The sequence below is a fragment of the Thamnophis elegans genome, chromosome 4 (genome assembly GCF_009769535.1).
Source record: "Thamnophis elegans isolate rThaEle1 chromosome 4, rThaEle1.pri, whole genome shotgun sequence".
NCBI classification, from domain to species: domain Eukaryota; kingdom Metazoa; phylum Chordata; class Lepidosauria; order Squamata; family Colubridae; genus Thamnophis; species Thamnophis elegans.
In genome coordinates, this window is record NC_045544.1 from 129,956,348 (window position 1) to 129,975,431 (window position 19,084).

At 44.4% G+C, this 19,084-nt stretch overlaps 1 protein-coding gene across 1 annotated transcript in view; it reads left to right on the top strand.

Moving 5' to 3' along the window:
• Positions 1-320: 320 nt before the first annotated feature.
• Positions 321-19,084, top strand: part of CLUH (clustered mitochondria homolog) — a 127,040-nt gene continuing 108,276 nt past the window's right edge. Inside the window, exon 1 of the mRNA XM_032214796.1 lies at positions 321-569. Within this exon, the coding sequence (XP_032070687.1) occupies positions 473-569 (97 nt within the window). The 5' untranslated portion in view covers positions 321-472. The remainder of the gene's footprint in view (positions 570-19,084) is intronic.

Sequence of the window (19,084 nt, forward strand, 5' to 3'; positions counted from 1 at the left end):
TATTGTGTTTTTTTTCTTTGCTGCGTCTTTCCTATTGTTTTCAAAGATCAAAACATTTAATAAAAAATATTTTTTTAAAAAATATGAAAACGACCTGTATCGCAGTTTCTCATCTGGCCCTATTCAGAGGTGTGAACTTCAGCTCCCAGAATTCTCGGGGATTCCCTATATCCTCTACAATCAGCTCTGCCTCTTTAAGGCAGTTGCAAGGCTCGCCCCTGCAAAAAAACGCCATGAATTTTGCCCCCGGCCGGCCGCCGTCGGCCTGGCTGGGCGAGGCTTCCGTGACAGGCGGGGGTGAGGGGGCGGGGCCAGCGGCCGAGGGCGGCGTGTCAGGGGTCGGAGCGGCCGCCGAGGTGAAGTGCGGACCACGTGGGGCTGCGACGGGCTCGACTGTCCTTCCAGCGGCAGCGCAAGCAGGGCCGGCGGGGCAGCGGTAGAAGAGCGCGAGCGGCGGCGGCAGCGGCCGGCCATGGTCATTAAGGCGGACGAGATGACTCCTGCGGGAGGAGCGGCAGCGGAGCAGCCCAGCCAGAGCGCCGGCAAGGACCCGCCGAGGGAACCCGCAGGTGGGCGAGGAGGCGGCGGCGGCGGCGGAACCGAAGTAGTAATAGTAATAGTAGTAGGATCCGGGGTGTAGATCCTCCTGCTCTCCCCTATCACCTTCCATACCTTCGGTCGGGAGCGATCCCTCGCTTTGCTCCTGCGCCCGATCCTCAACACCCCCCCCCCCCCCCCGGCGAGGTAGCTATCCTGGAATAACTCCCGTTCCTCTCCTCGGTGTAGTGTGTGTGTGGACCCTGCGGAGGTCTTTTCTGCTCCCCCCTCCCCAGCCGTCGGTGTAATATGTTTATGGGGGGGGTGTCCTGCGGGGGTCTTTTCTACCCCCCCCCACCCGACGCGGCCGATGCATTCCTGGGGAGTTTCTTAACCAGGTGGGAAAGACTTAGCTTGCTGTCTTTAAAGAGAGTCTCCCAAAAGAGGAAGCCGTTGGGGTGGGATTTGAACCGTGGAGGTGGGGTTGGGGAGGCAGGCAAAGGGGCCTGTCGGCTCCCCCCTTCTCCTTGCATTTGGGAGGAAAGGATTCCTGGGGTCAGCTTCGGGATCCTCTCTTGCTCTTTCTGTAGCCGACCGGGCCTATTTTTCTCCCCCCGGGCTGTCTTGTAACCTTGCTCGAAGCCAACCCAAGGTTGCACTTTTTTTCTTAAGAGAGGAGCCTTTTTTTTTTTTTTTTTACTTTGGGGTGGGGGGTTAAATGAAAGGTTGCGGGGCTGAGACTTTGGGCGGCTGCAGTCTGCTGCGCACCCTTTTGGGGTGGGGGAAGTGTTGGAAGAAGTGAGGTTTACCCCTGAGTAAAATCTCCAGGACTGTTTGGAAGAAAAGGGAGCGAGCCTTGCCTTTGCTTTTTTCCCAACGTGGTGATAATCCCTTGGCTTTGATTCCTCTCTTTCTTTGCACCCGTTGTGGCAGTTGGTAAACCTTCAAAGTCAAGTTTAGGGAGTTGATTCAATCTACATGGATAGATAGACGGATGGATTGATAGATAGATAGATAGATAGATAGATAGATAGATAGATAGATAGATAGATAGATAGATGATAGATAGATATAGAGAGAGGTTTTGCAGATATAGATATATAGGTTTTGCAGGGAGCGCATGAAGCAATCGTAGCCACAATAACTTTAACCTAAAAAAAATCAAGCGATTGTGCAAAGGGAAAACAATAGTTTGCTCTTAATTCAACCAGCCTGACACCTCCCCCCCCCCAAAAAAAACCTCAAAGCACATTAACCTTCTGCATAGACTTCTATGAAGCAATGTTTTCCATTTTAGGCAATTTTACTCAGGTGTAAGCCTCAAAGGATATGCTCTCTGAAGGTTTTAACCCTGGGTGTAAATTGGTTAGCATGCAAGTACATATTTCTTACATATTTGCTTATCTCCCTGACCAGAGACTTTTGGAATAGGGTGGCCATAGCAGATGATATTAATGATACCTGTGATTATTATTTTTTTGCAGGTAGGATAATAATGCTTTGTTGTATGTGCAGTTTTCTGCATTTGAAAGCGATGAAGCCTGCATGCTTTAAGAATATAGAGCAAGTTAATCTTGGGGCCTAGAGCTCCGTGGGATCAAATCCTTTTTATTCTTCTGTCCTTCATATATGGAGGAGAGCGAGTGAAGAAGTATGGCTTACTTGAACTGTAGAACTCCCCTTTTACCTACATCAGGAGTAGTTTTCGTGTGTTGCCCTTCTTGCATACAGGTTTTTTTTTATTCTTGCATGATTTTTTTCTGGGGATAAACCCACTAGTTACTGTCAGACAGCAGTGTGGTGTGTATAACATGTAGATTACATTCCTCTGTATGGAGAATGGTGGTCTTGGAGGTAGTAGTTGACCTTTGTCCTGCTTGCATTCAATTCCCCCACTCGTCGCATGGCTTCCAGGAGGCCAGTTCTGCTCTGTAAATGTTGTGACCCCTATGTAACCTTCTGGATAAAGAGCTTTCCTAGGACTCTCGGCTTGCAAAGGCCTAGCCCTGCGGAAACAGCTAACCCGTGTTTACTGTCCTCCAGATGCACGGGATCTCAACAAACCCTTGACCTGGGGGCTTATGGGAGTTGAAGTCCAAAACATAGAGGCCCCTTGGTTGCGCACTTCTAATCTAGGTTGTGATTTTAGTGCTACTCGGTGCAAGAGAAACACAATTTCCTCCATAAAGAAATGAAACTATCCATGATTTTAGCTCTCCTTTCTTTCATAAAATGCTGGTTTGAATGAATTTTATGAGTTTCTGAACACCTCCAGACGCAACTGGAGTCTGCTTTTGCAGGTCACAGGCTACTCACTACAAAACTAGGCCTCTGTTATGCAGAGTTCCCCTTCCAATGTACATACTTTGCAGGGGAAATCATAGTCTCCTTTCCGCACAAAATGCTTTATATATGTGTAGCAGAGGTGGGTTCCTACCAGTTCGCACCTATTCGGTAGAACCGGTTCGTCAAATCTACCGAACCGGTTAGAAGAGGTTCCACCAGTGGACCCGGAAAGCAGGCCACACCTACAGAAGAGGTTCCAAAAATTTTGAAACCCACCACTGGTCCTTGGATATGATTATTCTACACTATCATGCTCATATTTATAAAAACTCAGTGCCTCTGTGAAAGGTAAGGATGACTACTGCGTTTGTGGTGCAATCAGAACATTGCGTGTGTTGAGTTGTTTTAACTTAAACCAAAGATGCCTTTTAAAAAATAAGCTTACATCATATTCTTATGCATGCCAGTGCTGTGTATGAAGTAATTTAAGGTGGTTCTGACAAGTGTCATCGGCATCTTCATATCCGGTCACATGGGCAGCAAGCCACTCCCATCCGGTCACATGGGCAGCAAGCCACTCCCGCAAAGGAGGCCACACCCACAGAGTAGGTTCGAACAATTTTTGAAACCCACCACTGATGTGTAGGCAGTGTCTCTAATCCAGCTATTAGCATGGTAACATTTGTGGGCATGGGGGGTGCTAGCTGCCTCTTGATATTCCTTGTACTAGCCCTTCCCTACTTTTCCAGGTGAGTTGTGCCTACAACTGTAGAATTCCTCACCAGGTAGCCTTCAATTTACGATCACAATGGAGCCTAAAATTCCAGTTGCTCAGCAAAACGGTTTAAGTGAGCCGCACCCCATTTTATGATCTTTTTTTCCCAGTCGTTAAGTGAATCATGTGGTCTTTAAGCAAATTGGCTCCCCCCCAATGACCTTGCTTGTCGGAGGTAAGCTTGGAAGGTGATCACGCGAGCATGGGGAAGTCACTTTTTCCAGTATTGTAACTTCAGTCTCTTAGCAAATGGTTGTAAGTCAAGGACTACCTGTATATAATCTAAATCAGTGTTTCTCAATCTTGGCTACTTGAAGGTGGGTGGACTACAACTCCCAGAATTCCTCAGCCAACTATGATGGCTGGGAATTCTGGGAGTTGAAGTCCACTTTAAATGGCCAACGTTGAGAAACACTGATCTAAATGTATCTGGAGTGCATCAGTAAACAAAGGTTTACGACATTGGAGGAAGGCCACGCAGTTCAGAAGGTACAGTTCAGAAACGCTACATTTGGTCTGCTGCTATCTGACAAAGTAATGCATTCTTGTAACTTATGAGAAACTATAACAAGGGATACCTCTTCAAACAGTAAGACTTATCAAATCTGCTTCCCTCTGGTTCCTCGCTGACAGTACTTTTCTTGATCTGAATATCTTATTTTTTCTTAAAGAGTTTAGGAGAAGATTCCAATCTGGACCAAATTTCTTTTAGCAATAGCACTTAGACTTATATACCGCATTATAGTGCTTTACAGCCCTCTCCTAAGACGTTTTACAGTCAGCCTATTGTCCCCAACAATCTGAGACCCACCCTCAGAAGGATGGAAGTCTTCTGCATGATTATCTTCACATGCTGTCCTAAACCACAATTTGCATAAGCATGGTTCATTGAATAAACCGTGGTTGGCTGGGCTCACACACAATATGTCATAAAGCATGGATCACAAGCCCCAAGGGATGGGTTGCAGATCATGCTACTGAATGTCTCCAAAATACATTATAACTTAAGACACTCAGCCTCTGCGGGGGATTATGTAGAATTTTCTCCCATCCTTTCACATGCAAACATTCTGCACTCTGATCTACACCGTTTAAATGCTTTCCTCTTGATGTAAATGATTACCTCAAGAAAAAAAACCTGTTATCTAATTTTTGGGTGTGGTTTGCTATCAGAACCAAAGATCTCCTAAGCATCCAATTTCCCCCAATGGCTAACCAGAATGGAAAATTGCAGAGAAAAATGTGAAAATTGAAAGTTTGTAATATCTTGAGATAGACTGTCTTGGTATTTGGAGGTTCTGCTTGAATTGGTATTGTGTGTATACTGCATTTTACTATGCAGCATATAAAAGATAGAGCTAGATTTATCTATTGGGTGTTAGAAGATGTTAAAGTAGAGCAAGGGAGTCAAACTCGCAGCCCACGGGCGCCACCCGGTTTAGTGAAGTCCCAATACATCATGTGATGCCACTGTGATGACGTGAGTTTGACACCCTTGAAATAGAGCTTGGGAATGGATTTTCAGCTTACCAGTAGTGTTCAATTTTTGTATTTCAAGGAATTCCTAGGCCGAGAATTCATTAAGACAGCAAACACGTAAAGGTAGTCCTCGACTTATGACCACAATTGAGCCCAAAATGTCTGTTGCTAAGCAAGGCATTTGTTAATTGAGTTGTGCCCCACTTTACAGTCTTCCATGCCATATTGTTAAGTGCAGTTGTTAAGTTGCTACATGGTTGTTAAGTGAATCTTTGCTTCCCCATTGACTCTGTTTGTCAGAAGGTTGCAAAAAATGGTCATATGACCCCCAGGACACCGCAACCGCCATAAAGGTGAACCAGTTGCCAAGCATCTGAATTTTGATGGTCATAAGTATGAAAACCGGTTATAAGTCATTTTTTCCTGTGCCATTGTACTGTCACGAAACGAATGGTTGTAAGTCAAGGACTAGCTGCATTGTGATAAAACATCATTAAATACCAGTCTTGCACTCATGCAAAGTGACTATATCTTGTTTGCCCCCTTCTTGGTTCTTTCACTTGCTTTTTTAGTCCTCTCCCCTCTATACCTCTATGGATTGATTGGAGCAATGTTTCTCAAACTTTGCAATGTTAAGATGTGCGAACTTCAACTCCCAGAATCCCCCAGCAAGCATGCTGGCTGAAAAATCCTGGGAGATGAAATCTACATATCTTAAAAGTTTTCAAGGTTGAGAAACGCTGGAATAGAGATTTGGCTGGCACATAAAAATAAATTCCGTACATGCTGAGAATTTGCAACCTAACAGTAGTTTTCTGTTGACACATCATGCTTGGAAGAGTTGAAATCTGGAAGCTAACAATATTGAGTCGTAAAACATAAAGTTTATTTGGTGACCCCCATTTCTACATCACTGTAAGCTAAAAGAGCAATATTATTTATTGTTTAAGTAATGATGATGTAGTTCATTTTGTTGTAGCTTCTTGTATATGACTCGATTCATTTGGTGCTTCCACTCCCCATGTACCAGGGTTATAACAAACCTTGGCACAGCATGTATCATATTTAATACTTGGACTGAGATAATGAGGAAATATTCTCCATATTTGCATGCTTGAAATAATTCTGTCATTATGGGAAGGGAATAAGAGGAGCCATATCAGTGTTGGCGAATCTTTTTGGCACCGAGTGCCAAAACGGGAGCACGCACACACATATGGGGGAGCACTGGAAACCAGAAGAGCAGCTCCCTGGAGTGCACATGCAGGAGTGCCAAAAACCAGAAGTGCAGTTCCCTGGCGCGCATGTGTGTTCCATGAACCTGAACTTCCAGTTTCCGGCATGCGCATGTGTGCCAGTCACTTGGTTTTTAAGTTTCCGGCATGCATGCACATGCAAAGACCATCTGCGACCACCATGCGCTCCAGGGAACTGCTTTTCCAGTGCTCGCACATGCATGAAGACCAGCTGGAACCCAGAAGAGCAACGGGTGACGTTTGGCGTGCCCGGAGAGATGGCCGTGCGTGCCACTTCCGGCAGGCGTGCCATAGGTTCGCCATCATGGAGCTATATTATTCACCCACAGAATCAGAAACCATGTTGTGTTGTCTCTTCACAACCTCCATTTCACACGTTCCCAAGTTGTTGTTGTTGTTGTTGTTATTATTATTATTACTATTAATATTATTATTGACAATACAAGGCACCTTAAACTGTGTAACATTTGCGGAAGACAAGTCACCTGCCTCCTTAATCACCTTTGGCAATTTCAATCTACACTAAAATGGCCGGATCATGGGATGCGATGGGACTGCTTTGTTCATAAAAATGTATAGCACATCTTTCCTGCTCTCACAAATCTCTCCTTCACAACTTACAAATTCTGCAGAATATCTCTTTGGCTCAGAGGGAAAGAGGAAAAATAATGAAACCATTTAGTATTGAGGGTTTAAAAAAAAAGTTTTCCAAAGACTGTTGATAGGGGAAGATGTATAAAATATGTATGTGAAGGTTTGGGACTGGGGAGGAAAGAAAGGCCTGAAATTGGCACATGGATGTGTGTGTTATATTAACGCCACACGTTAGGCAGAGAGGAACAGTTTCTGAATTAGTTTTTCTTCTTGGTGTGTTTGTTACGCAGTGCATTAGTGTCTTGGGTTGCATTGTATAAGAGCGCATTCTTTCATGCCTGTAACACTGGAAAAGCAAGCTACCTCTTCTGGTTCTCTACTAAAATGGATTACAGCCTCTTTTATAGATCTCTGTAAATCCCGCCTTCCACACTGCTTTTTGCAAGGAGTTAATGCTAACTGACGCCCCTTTCTCTCAGCCAATCATTTATGATCCTGGGAAGTTTTGAAAGCAGGAGAAAGTGTTAAGAAGGCGTCGGCCTCTTCCTGTTGCCAAGACTTAATCGGGCACCCTCTTCCCCTCCCTTTTTTCCGCAAGAGAGTTGGCAAGGTGGCAAGAAGAGCTGAACACTTACCTATTGGATGTTGGCTGCATTAAGTTAATCCAGGCAAGGAGCAATCAGTGCTAATGTTCACCCATTGCTCCATACAATCGTATACTAGTCTTAGTTTTGGCTTAGTCTAGTTTAATGAAATAGATGGGGTAGAAATGGAGCTAGTGACAGATTTTATTTTCCTGGGCTCAAAGATCACCGCAGATGGGAACTGCAGCCAAGAAATTAAAAGATGCTTGCTCGTGGGGAGGAAAGCTATGACAAATCTAGACAGCATGATAAAAAGCAGAGACATCACCCAGCCAACAAAAGGGCGTATAGTCAAGGCGATGGTTTTCCCAGTTGCAATGTATGGTTGTGAAAGTTGGACCATAAGAAAGGCTGAGCGCCAAAGAATTGAGGCCTTTGAACTCTGGTGCTGGAGAAGACTCCTGTGAGTCTCTTGGACTGCAAGACAATCAAACTGATCAGTCCTGGAGGAGATCAACTGCTCTTTAGAAAGCCAGATCCTGAAGATGAAACTCAAAATAGTTTGGCCACCTAATGAGAAGGAAGGACTCCCTGGAGAAGAGCCTAATGCTGGGAAAAATGGAGGGCAGAAGAAAAAGGGGACAACAGAGAATGAGGTGGCTGGATGGAGTCACTGAAGCAGTAGGCATGAGCTTAAATGGACTCCAAAGGATGGAAAAGGACAGGAAGGCCTGGGGGAACGTTGTCCGTGGGGTTGCAATGGGTCAGACACAACTTTGCAACTAACAACAACAGTTTAATGAACTCCGTGGTGAAGTTTGTAAGTCACGGTTGAACAACGGTAAATTGCAGGCGCCAAGATTTTTTGGTTTCAGGAATACAGGTTGTCCTTGACTCACAAGCATTCATTTAATGACTGTTCAAAATTACAACGACACTGTAAAAAGTGACATGACCACTTTTCACTCTTACGACAGTTGCAACATCCTCCTAGTCACGTAATCAAAATTCAGGCGCTTGGCCACTGACATGTGTTTATGTCGGTTGCAGTGTCCTATGCGATCAGCTTTTGTAACTGGCGTCCAATAAGCAAAGGCAATCTGGCAAGCCAAATTCGTTCAATGACCGCATGATTCACTTAACAACTGTGGCAAAAAAAGGTTGCCAAGTGGAGCAAAACTCACTTAACAGTTGTTTTGCTTAGCGATGGAAATTTTGGGCTCGATTTTGGTCATTAGATATAACCACCTATGTTGTAAATCATAGAACAAAATACAGTTTACCACAATGTACAGGTAGTCCTCGACTCATTGAGCCCAAAATTTCTGTTGTTAAGTGAAACATATGTTAAGTGCGTTTTGCCCCATTTTATGACTTTTCTTGCCACAGTTGTTATGTGAATCACTGCAGTTGATAAGTTAGTAACACAGTTAAGTGAATCTGGCTTCCCCATTTTTTTTGTAATTTTTTTATTTTTTATTTTTAGACAGACATAGACAAACAAGATATAAAACATAAAACCATCTTTCATTACATACAGTGTGTCGATTGGTTACAAGGTTTTTGTGCATCCTTTCCATAATCATCACTTGCAATTTATATATATTATCAAATCAAATATGTTTATATACATTATTATTGTACCTTATTTGTTTAACTATCACTATTTATTCTTTCATTTTCAACAAGCTATACTAAATATTGGGATCATTTATATTATAACAATTCATTACATCGTCTCCAATCTATCCAATAATAATATATCTTTATGCTATATTCAATATCATTCTATTATTCTTGTATTGATATCATTCTCTAGTACCTTTCCATTTTTTTTATCTAACCATTGATAAAATAAATCCCATGTCTTATAAAATTGTTTATCTTCTTGTTCTCTAATTCCAAATGTCAATTTACTCATTTCTGCACATTCCATTATTTTGAATCTGGCTTCCCCATTGACTTTGCTTGTCAGAAGGTTGCAAAATCTGACCACATGACCTCGGGACACAACAACAGTCACAAGTATGAACCAGTTGCCATGCATCTGAATTTGGATCCCATGATCATAGGGATGCTGCAAAGGTTGTAAGTGTGAAAAATGGTCGTAAGTCACTTCTTTCAGTGCCATTGTAACTTTGAATGAGCACTAAACAAACTGTTGTAAGTCGAGGGCTATCTGTATAGAAAACAAAGCTACTTTAGATCTTTTGCAAAAGTTTATACAGGTAATTCTTGCTTATCAGTTATGTCCCATTTTGGGAAGTTGCAATGGCCACAAGCAGTCATATGATTGCATCTTGGGCACTTGGCACCAGGCTTGCATTTATGGCCATTTGCAGCATCCCATAATTTTTGATAATTTTTTGCCAGTTCCAGAAACTTGCTGGTGTTTTACTTCTAATTTCTGACAAGAAAAAATGCCTTTGGGGAAAATGGACTCACTTAATGGCCATGGCCTTCACTTAACGTGCACTGCAAAACAACCTAGTAAAATCAGGTTGAACATGTGATGACCCACCTAATGGCCACTCGGTTTATGACTGTAATTCTGGGCTCAATTCTAGTTGTAATTCAAAGACTACTTGTGGTGCCTGCAGTTATCACAGGCCTGGCTCACAGAAGACAAGCAAAAGGGTTGAGCTGATTGCTCGTCTTCAACATTAGATGAACTGCAGGATATGCATTTTGGTTAAAAAGAGGTTCGTTCAACATCGCGAAGGCTTTTTTTAAAGTTCTGAGTAGATCACCAGAAGCTCAGACTGTGTTGACATGTAACCATTTGATTAAGATCCACCCAAGTTCTCACCTCTGTCCATCTTTCATATCCCAACACGTTTTGCATACAATACTATGTTCTCCATAGTGAGGGGAGGAGTATCCAGAATGGCTTGACTTTATCCTCTCGTTGATTGGACTGAGTCAGATAACCTCTTGGGACACGCCCCTGGCCTATTAGGCACCGCCCAGTTATCAACTCAGTCCCTCAACTGGACGGTTTGCCATCCTGGATCTCCGATAAATTTGGAAGAAATTTAAAGAAAGAAAAGGAATTAATCTGTCTCCATACCGCAGCAGCCACATGAGAGCTGGACAGCTCCCTGAGCTGCAAAAGGACAGCCAAAAACCCCCTTGGGGGCCTGTCCAGGCCTCTGAGTGAGATAAGCATCACTCAGAAAAGGATTCTGCCAGGCAAGCAAGAGACAAGGGCACAAGCCTTCCAAAGGCAAGCCATGCCGCGGAGGCTCCAGCAGCACCGGAGCACTCTGCCGCTCCCCACAGGGTCGAGCAGTGATCCGTGGCTTTCCTCAAACACTACGGAGCGCCCGCACCGATTCCACGTGAATCGGGCCACCGGCAAGTGAAGGCAGCACTGGATTCCAGCCCAAGAAGGTGAGCCTTGCTGCGGAAACTGCTGGGCGCCGGAGCGCTCCACTGCTCCCCGCAGGGTCTGCGGGCTGGAATAGAAGACCTCCAAGATGCCTTTCAACTCCTGTCATTCCGTTCTATTCTAAATCCAGCTTCTCTCATTGGCTTCGCTTATTGGAAGCAGGCTGGGAAGGTCACACATGGCAGTTAAGTGACTCTGGGAATCTGTGATGTTCATCAATACAAGGAATGTTGCAAGTCAATTTTTAAGTGCTGTTATAACCTTGAACTGTTCCTAAATGAAGATTGTAAGTCAAGGACTAATGGACCTTGGCTTAGTGTAGTGATGGCTAACCTTTTTGTCGTTGCGTGCCGAAAGCATAATGCAATGCACATGTGACCCCCCCACCCCCCTGAGCATATGTGTGTGACCCCCTGCATGCTCCCTGCCCCACGAATACGTTCGTGAGCCCCGCATGTGCATCCTGCGCATGGACCTGCATTTTCCACATGTGTTCCGTGCATGCACAGCAGAGACCGGAAACCAGCTGGCTGGTAGGAGGTGCGCATGCATGCATGGTGGAGCTGAGCTGCGGCAATGGCTCACGTGCCCGCAGAGAGGCCTCTACGTGCCACATGTGACACGCGTGCCAAAGATTCACCATCACAGGCTTAGTGTAATGATAAGGAATTTAGAATGCTTTTTAATCTAGGATGTTATATAAACCGACGTTCAGTCAACCATTAGTAACATAAATTTGCTTAGCACACTTTGGAAAATCAAGTCTTTATGTAAACTTGAGTGCATCTTCTATTCTATACAATGCATGATACCAGTGTTATAAATAATACCAGATTATTAGGGTTAACGTATAGGATGAAGGCAGTCTTTAAGTTAATGACCTGGTTAAGGCATATAAGTTTATCTTCCATTTCAACAATCTCTTTCCTATTGGATCAGGATATTAACATGTTCAAGAAGAGCATGTGAACTGAATCTACCTTAACTCAGAAGAAAAACGAACAGAGAAAAATGTTTGGGGGGGGATATATATGTATGAGGGGGTGTCTTATTATCTACTTATTTGTAAACTGAATCCAGCTGGTTTAATGAGGATTGCAAGTCCTAACAGCTACTTGGAAATAATCTTTTTATTTAAAACACTGACCTTTATATGACATTTCTTCTTTGGCCCCCAAAACTAATCTGCCCCCATCTTACCTCTTTCCATCTATGGAATATAATTCTTTGTCCGTTTGACAGTTCCTTCCTAAACAAACCTCTGTTTTCTTCTCGCTGGTCTTCCTGATTGTAGAAATCTTTCACAACTTTTCATTTGGTCTGCTTTTATCTTATTCACACTGACTTTTGAAACATAACTACAGACTGCCATCACCATTGGAACCAGCATTTCCATGGCTTAAGCAAGGGGGTTAAAGTGAGTCACCCCGCTTTTACAACCTTTTGTTCTGACCAAGGCTTCCCAAGAGCATAAAACAAAGTCCTTGTCCTGGAAAAAAAACCCTTTTATTAATTTACTGTGAATTCTGCTCATTCACAGCTGGCAAAGCCTTTCAAAGGAGGATTTACGGTCACAGACCTTATCTGGCTTGGAGACCTGACAGACCGATATCTGCAGAAGTTGGCAAGGAGTTTCGAAGAGTCACAAACCAATCTGGGCTTACTCCCAAGTCAACCCCTGTTCTTTAGTTGTTCCCTTCGCCTGGCAACTCTGCGCATGCGCACACTGGGAACAGGCTCCAGCTGTTCATCTGCCTCACTGATGTCTGACTCTGAAGGCAGCTGATAACTGGCATACAGCTCTGATCCCTTCTCTGCCTCTGACACAGAGCTCTCATCAGAGCCTTCTCCAGACTCCAGGACTGGCCCATGTTCCTCCCCAAACTCCCCACTGTCCAAATCTGTTGCAAACTCCATAACTTCAGTTGCTAAATGAATGTATGTAAATCAAGGACTAGCTGCATTTCTTGGGGCTGGAGCTAGACCATTTTCAACCTCATTTCTCCCCACCCCCCAATCCCATTATTCCCAAGCTTTATCAGCATTCCCCCGTACAAATTGCTAAATGTAATCTTCAAGAATAGCCCCTTGAGAGGCACTTTGCAATAATCCAAACTGAATGAGGTTTTAGATTAACCCATCTGGAAAGTGCTAGATCAGAAATCTGTTGTCTCCAATATAGTTAGGGGTGCTTTTGGAGAGCCTGAGAGCAGAAGTGCTTTCTAGAATGGAAGCAGGTGATGTTTGGATCAGGGTCTCCAACCTTGGCAACTTTTAAGACTTGTGGACTTCAACTCCCAGAATTCCTCAGCCAGCTTTGCTGAGGAACTCTGGGAGTTGAAGTCCACAAGTCTTAAAAGTTGCCAAGGTTGGAGGAGACCCATGGTTTGGGTGATCTAACTGGGCTTTGGAGATATTGGGGACATGCTCAAGAGGACATGTTGGGATAAGGGCAGTCATCAAACACTCCTGTGTGTTTTGTGAGCAAGAGGGCAAAGCAGTGGACCCAAGGAAAAGATCACACATGCAGTAGTGCCCTCCAAAATTTGCTAACCCCTGTTCTTATACAATCTGCCAGTGGGCATGGCTAAAAGGAGTCACCAGTGATCAGAACAAAAACTCACACATGCACGAAAGGACCTACAGTCTTTTTACCTCTGCAAAACACCTGCTAGTGACTGCCAGAATAGGTTCAGATTACTGTTGCTGATGGGTTTTAGAAGGATTTGGGTCTTAGGTCTGAGCAACATCAATTCTTTATGCCAGCACAGCTTATCCATTAAAGAGCCTCTCAGATCAGCCTAAAGCTGAGCTACATGAATCCTGGACTAGATCTAAAAAAAAGTTAAGCAGGGTCAAACCTGGTTAATACTGGGATGGGAGACCACCAGGAAATCCCACTGCTTTAACTTAGATTGGGAAGGCATAAAAATATCCTGGAAAGAAGGCAGTTGGCTAACTGCAGGCAATGCAGTTGAAGGGGGAACAGCAATACATCACATGTATTTGGCATTGGGTAAGACAGGTGGGGAGGTGGAGAAGTTTGGTGGAGTCTATGGAGAGTCTCAGTCATCCAGGTCATGGTTGTCCCAAAGATGCTTTTCCAAGAGGCAAATGGACTTTCTGTTTTTTCTTTGAAGACGTTTCGCATCTCATCCAAGAAGCTTCTTCAGCTCTGACTGGAACGCAATATAAATATACATGGAATATAGAGCCTTCCATTCCCCCCCCCCCCCCCCACCAATCCAGTCAGCTGAAAAAGCTTCTTGGATGAAAAGTGAAACGTCTTCAAAGAAAAAAAACAGGAAGTCCAGTTGCCTCTTGAAAAAGCACCTTTGGGCTTGAATGGGTATACCTGGACTGCTTTCAGAGGGGGAGGGGGGAGTGATCGCATGTTCAGGCTGGTGGTTGTTAGTCGCGAAGTTGCGTCCGACCCATTGTGACCCCATGGACACTGTTCCTCCAGGCCTTCCTGTCCTCTACCATCCTCTGGAGTCCATTTAAACTCACGCCTACTGCTTCAGTGACTCCATCCAGCCACCTCATTCTCTGCCGTCTCCTTCTTCTTTTGCCCTCCATCTTTCCCAGCATGAGGCTCTTCTCCAGGGAGTCCTTCCTTCTCATTAAGGGGCCAAAGTATTTGAGTTTCATCTTCAGGATCTAATCTTCTAAAGAGCAGTCAGGGTTGATCTCCTCTAGGACTGACCGGTTTGATGGCCTTGCAATCCAAGGGACTCGCAGGAGTTTTCTCCAGCGCCATAGTTCAAACGCCTCCATTCTTTGGCGCTGAGCCTTTCTTATGGTCCAATTTTCACAGGCATCCATTGCAACTGGGAAAACCATAACCTTGACAATACACACTTTTGTTGGCAGGGTGATGTCTCTGCTTTTTACTATGCTTATTTATTTATTTCATCAAGCATGAATGGGATAATAGATATAAGTGTAGACATGATTATGAATACATGAAATGAATACAAACACAAGGGAATATTAGGACAGGGACAATAGACCCACTGGTGCACTTATGCACGCCCCTGACGGACCTCTTAGGAATGGGGTATGATCGACAGTAGACAGTCTTAAGGTTAAAGTTTTGGGGGTTTGGGGAAGAAATCACAACGTCAGGTAGAGCGTTCCAGGCATTGACCACTGTTTCTGAAGTCGTATTTTCTGCAACCAAGTTTGGAGTGGTTTACCATAAGTTTGTATCTATTGTGTGCTTGTGGTTGAAGCTGAAGTAGTCATTGACAGGTAGGACATTGTAGCAGATAATTTTATGTGTTAACGTTTAGGTCTGATCTGCTAAATTCTAAGTTCTCCAAGCCCAAAATTTCAAGCCTGGTGGCATAAGGGATTCTGTTGCGAGCAGAGGACTCTTTGCGTGAAATACCTCTACACTCACTCAATTGTATTAATGTCTGATATGTGATGCGGGTTCCAGACAGGTGAGCTGCATTCAAAAATTGGTCTAGCAAAAGTTTTGTATGCCCTACTTTGCAGTTCATATTTCGAAAATTTCAAATTTGCTGTCTAGATGTGCCCTACCTTCCCTTCTCCAGGAGCAAGCGCCTTTTGATTTCTTGGCTGCAAGTCCCCATCTTGCACACACGGCTACCACCCCTTCAGGCTGGCCCTGTGTGCAAATTGCAACGGCTCGACCTTCTCTACCGCGAGTTCCTCCTCCTCCTCTCTTCCCCCCTCCCTTCTCCTTTCCACCACCTCCTCCCTTCAAGGTCACCTTCACCGGGGTGTGCAAATCCCGCGCAGCCAATCCGGACGGAGTGTGGGCTGGTCTTAATTAAGATCGCAGGGTTCCCTTTAGGGAAGGTGTCCTTTTGTGTGTACCTTTTAGCGGTGTGTGTGTGCGCGCGCACGCACACGCGGGAGGAAGGAAGGATTCCCCCAACCCGACCCGTCTCATCGTTCAAATAGATGCAACTCTTCCCCCATCCCCGACGCGTGTCCTAAAAAAAAACTGGCCCCGGATTTGGGGAAAGTGGATTGGAAGCGAAGCGTGCAGGGGAATCCCGATGCCCTTGGGCGCGCGCGCCCGCTCTGGAGCAGGGGAGGGGGCGGGGCAGGAATGCCTCCTTTGCTCCTCCCTTCTCCTCCCGCCCTTCCCCCCGCGCACGTGGCCGCTTCTCTTGTCAGCGAAGATGCCACCCTTGGCAACGGTGACTCCGCCCCCGCCGTTGCCTGGAGAGAGATTTAAAGCGACAGGCGCTTTTTTATTTTTATTTTTTCTTCTTCTTTTCCTTCCCATCCAAGTCACAGCAGCAAGTCGGCAAAGGATGCCCTCTTGACTTATTGGCTAGGTTAGGGGCATAGATGGTTGCCCCAAAACCATGGGGCGTTAATGGAGGTTTACAAAGATGCCTCTCTACCCTGGTGGCTTGCCGTTGCAGGTGGTTCTCCAATAGAATAGAATAGAATAACAGAGTTGGAACGGACCTTGGAGGTCTTCTAGTCCAACCCCCTGCTTAGGCAGGAAACCCTACACCACTTCAGACAAATGGTTGTCCAATCTCTTCTTAAAAACTTCCAGTGTTGGAGCATTCAGAACTTCTGGAGGTAAGTTGTTCCACTGATTAATTGTTCTAACTGTCAGGAAATTCCTCCTTAGTTCCAGGTTACTTCTCTTCTTGATTAGTTTCCACCCATTACTTCTTCTTGTCCTGCCCTCTGGTGCTTTGGAGAATAGCTTGACTCCCTCTTCTTTGTGGCAACCCCTGAGATATTGGAAGACTGCTATCATGTCTCCCCTAGTCCTTCTTTTCATTAAACTAGACATACCCAGTTCTTGCAACTCTTCATATGTTTTAGCACCCAGTCCCCTAATCATCCTTGTTGCTCTTCTCTGCACTCTTTCTAGAGTCTCCACATCTTTTCTACATCATAGTGACCAAAAGTGGATGCAGTATTCCATTCAGTTTTGGTCACCATGATGTAAAAAAGATGTTGAAACTCTAGAAAGAGTGCAGAGAAGACCAACAAAGACTTACAATGGCTTGTTTAACTGACCGTTCAAGAGCACTTGGAAATAAAGGAACTTCTTATGACCGTTCACTGACAACTTCACTTGCCGCCATTGCAGCCTTCCCGTGGTTCATGTGATCAGAGTTTGGATGCTTGGCAACTGACTTGTATTTATGGCGGTTGCAGGGTCCCGGGATCATGTGATCCCCTTTTGCAACCTTCTGACAAGCAAAGTCAAGGGGGAAACCAGATTCACTTTACAACCGTGTTACTAACTTAACGACTATGTCCAGACAGGTTGTAAAACGGGATCAAACTCAGTTAACAAACAGCTTTATTAATTTAACTGTGGCCAGACAGGTCGTAAAACGGGGCAACACTCATTTAACAAACGTCTCGCTTAGCAACGGACATTTTGGGCTCCATTTTGATAGTAAGTCAAGAACTTTCCTGCATTATGAAGCAGCTGATAAATAATCGCCTTGATTAAGACTGTTGTGATGAAATGAAAAGGGATGTAGAAGTTTTTATGTATGCCACCTTCAGTTAGGAGAGGCAATTCTTTTTAATTTAAATAGGGAAAAAAAAGAGAGCTGAGTTGTCATGCTGCAGAGCCAGGCCACCACTTTAGTTTATATTTCCAAGAATATCCAAATATAATAAAGGGAACAAGAAAATAAGTCTGATTCATGCTTGAAAAATAAATCTGATTTATGACTGAAGGGACTGGGATTATTTTTCTGATCTATGCATGAATGTTTCTAAATCTCACCTTTGTTTTCTGAGTTAGCCTGCTTTAATTATTAAATTAGATGGTCCGGGTGGAAAAAGGACCTATTGCAGGCGTGGCACGACAAAACCGCGCTAGTCAAAATCGCGGTGATAAAATCGCGGCGCTAAAGCCGCGACATCATCACCGCGCATCATCACCACCGCGACAACAGTGCGGCAACAGAAGGGCGCTTTAAAACGGCGCCGCAGCAGAAAGCCGACTTCAATTAAGGTAAGGGTTAGGATTAGGTTTAGGGGTTTGTTTTAGGGTTAGGTTTAGGGTTAGGGTTAGGTTTAGGTTTAAGGTTAGGGTTAGGGTTAGCATTAGGTTTAGCGTTAGGTTTAGCGTTAAGTTTAGGGTTAGGTTTAGGGTTAGGTTTAGGGTACTGAGTGCTTGGGAATGCGCGAATTTGCCCTCCGCGATTATGTCATCGCGGTAGGGTCGCGTTTTTCCTTAGCGCTTAGAACGGCGCAAATTAGTCTTCGCATTTATGTCTCCGCGGATAAGGGCTTCACGGAATTGTGGTGGACCCTATTGCAGGAATGGAATCACTGCATGTTATTTAATAAACTAAGGAAAATGCATTGATTGAGGTGAGGGAAGCCCCAATTAGAGGAAGAAATGCAGGCAGTTCTCACTGAACTACCGGTTCCTATGTTTCAAGTTACGACCGACCTCCCCAAAGCAACTTATGTTTGGGTTCTTGAGTTCTATGGTGGCCCCCTCCATCACATGATCATATTTTGGGTGCTTGTCAACTAACTTGCATTATACCATTTGCAGTGTCCCACAATTGTGATTCTTTTGTGAGGGGCTTTTTTTATTTTTTTGCCTGTTTCCAACATTTACTTCCAGTTTCTGGCCAAAAAAAAAAAAAAAGCCCATTGAGTAAAATCTGCTTTTGCTTAACAATCTTGCAATTCACATAATGATCACTGCAGAAGAGTTCATAAAACTGGCCATGATCATGTGGTGACCTGCTTAATGAACCCTGGAACTTGCAATCGTAATTTCCTCCCGAGGACTACAATGCCTGTCAAGAGTTTTCACATCTAAGGTGATTCCCCATTTAAGTCTGCGGAGCCTTAATCCGTATAAGCCTGGGTTTTTAATTCAGAATACCACTTTGCAGCTTTTCTTTTGAGACTGTGCATTGTTCCACTTCAAAATCGATTTCAGACTTCTGTGTGTGGCATTGCAACAAATCAAGTTTTTTTCTGGGTTATATAGGGGGCATTTAAAACTTCAATAAGGCTCATCTCCTATTTAAAATGTGATGACTTTTCAGAACTGTCCCTCTGGGGCCTCACTGTGTCTCCTTAGTTTCATTTACCCTTGAAGGTCTTTGAAAAAGAATGGTAGCTTGCTGGTTTTCCAGTTCCTCCCATGGAATTGCTAGATTTTTTTATATGTTTTATTTTACATTGTTGT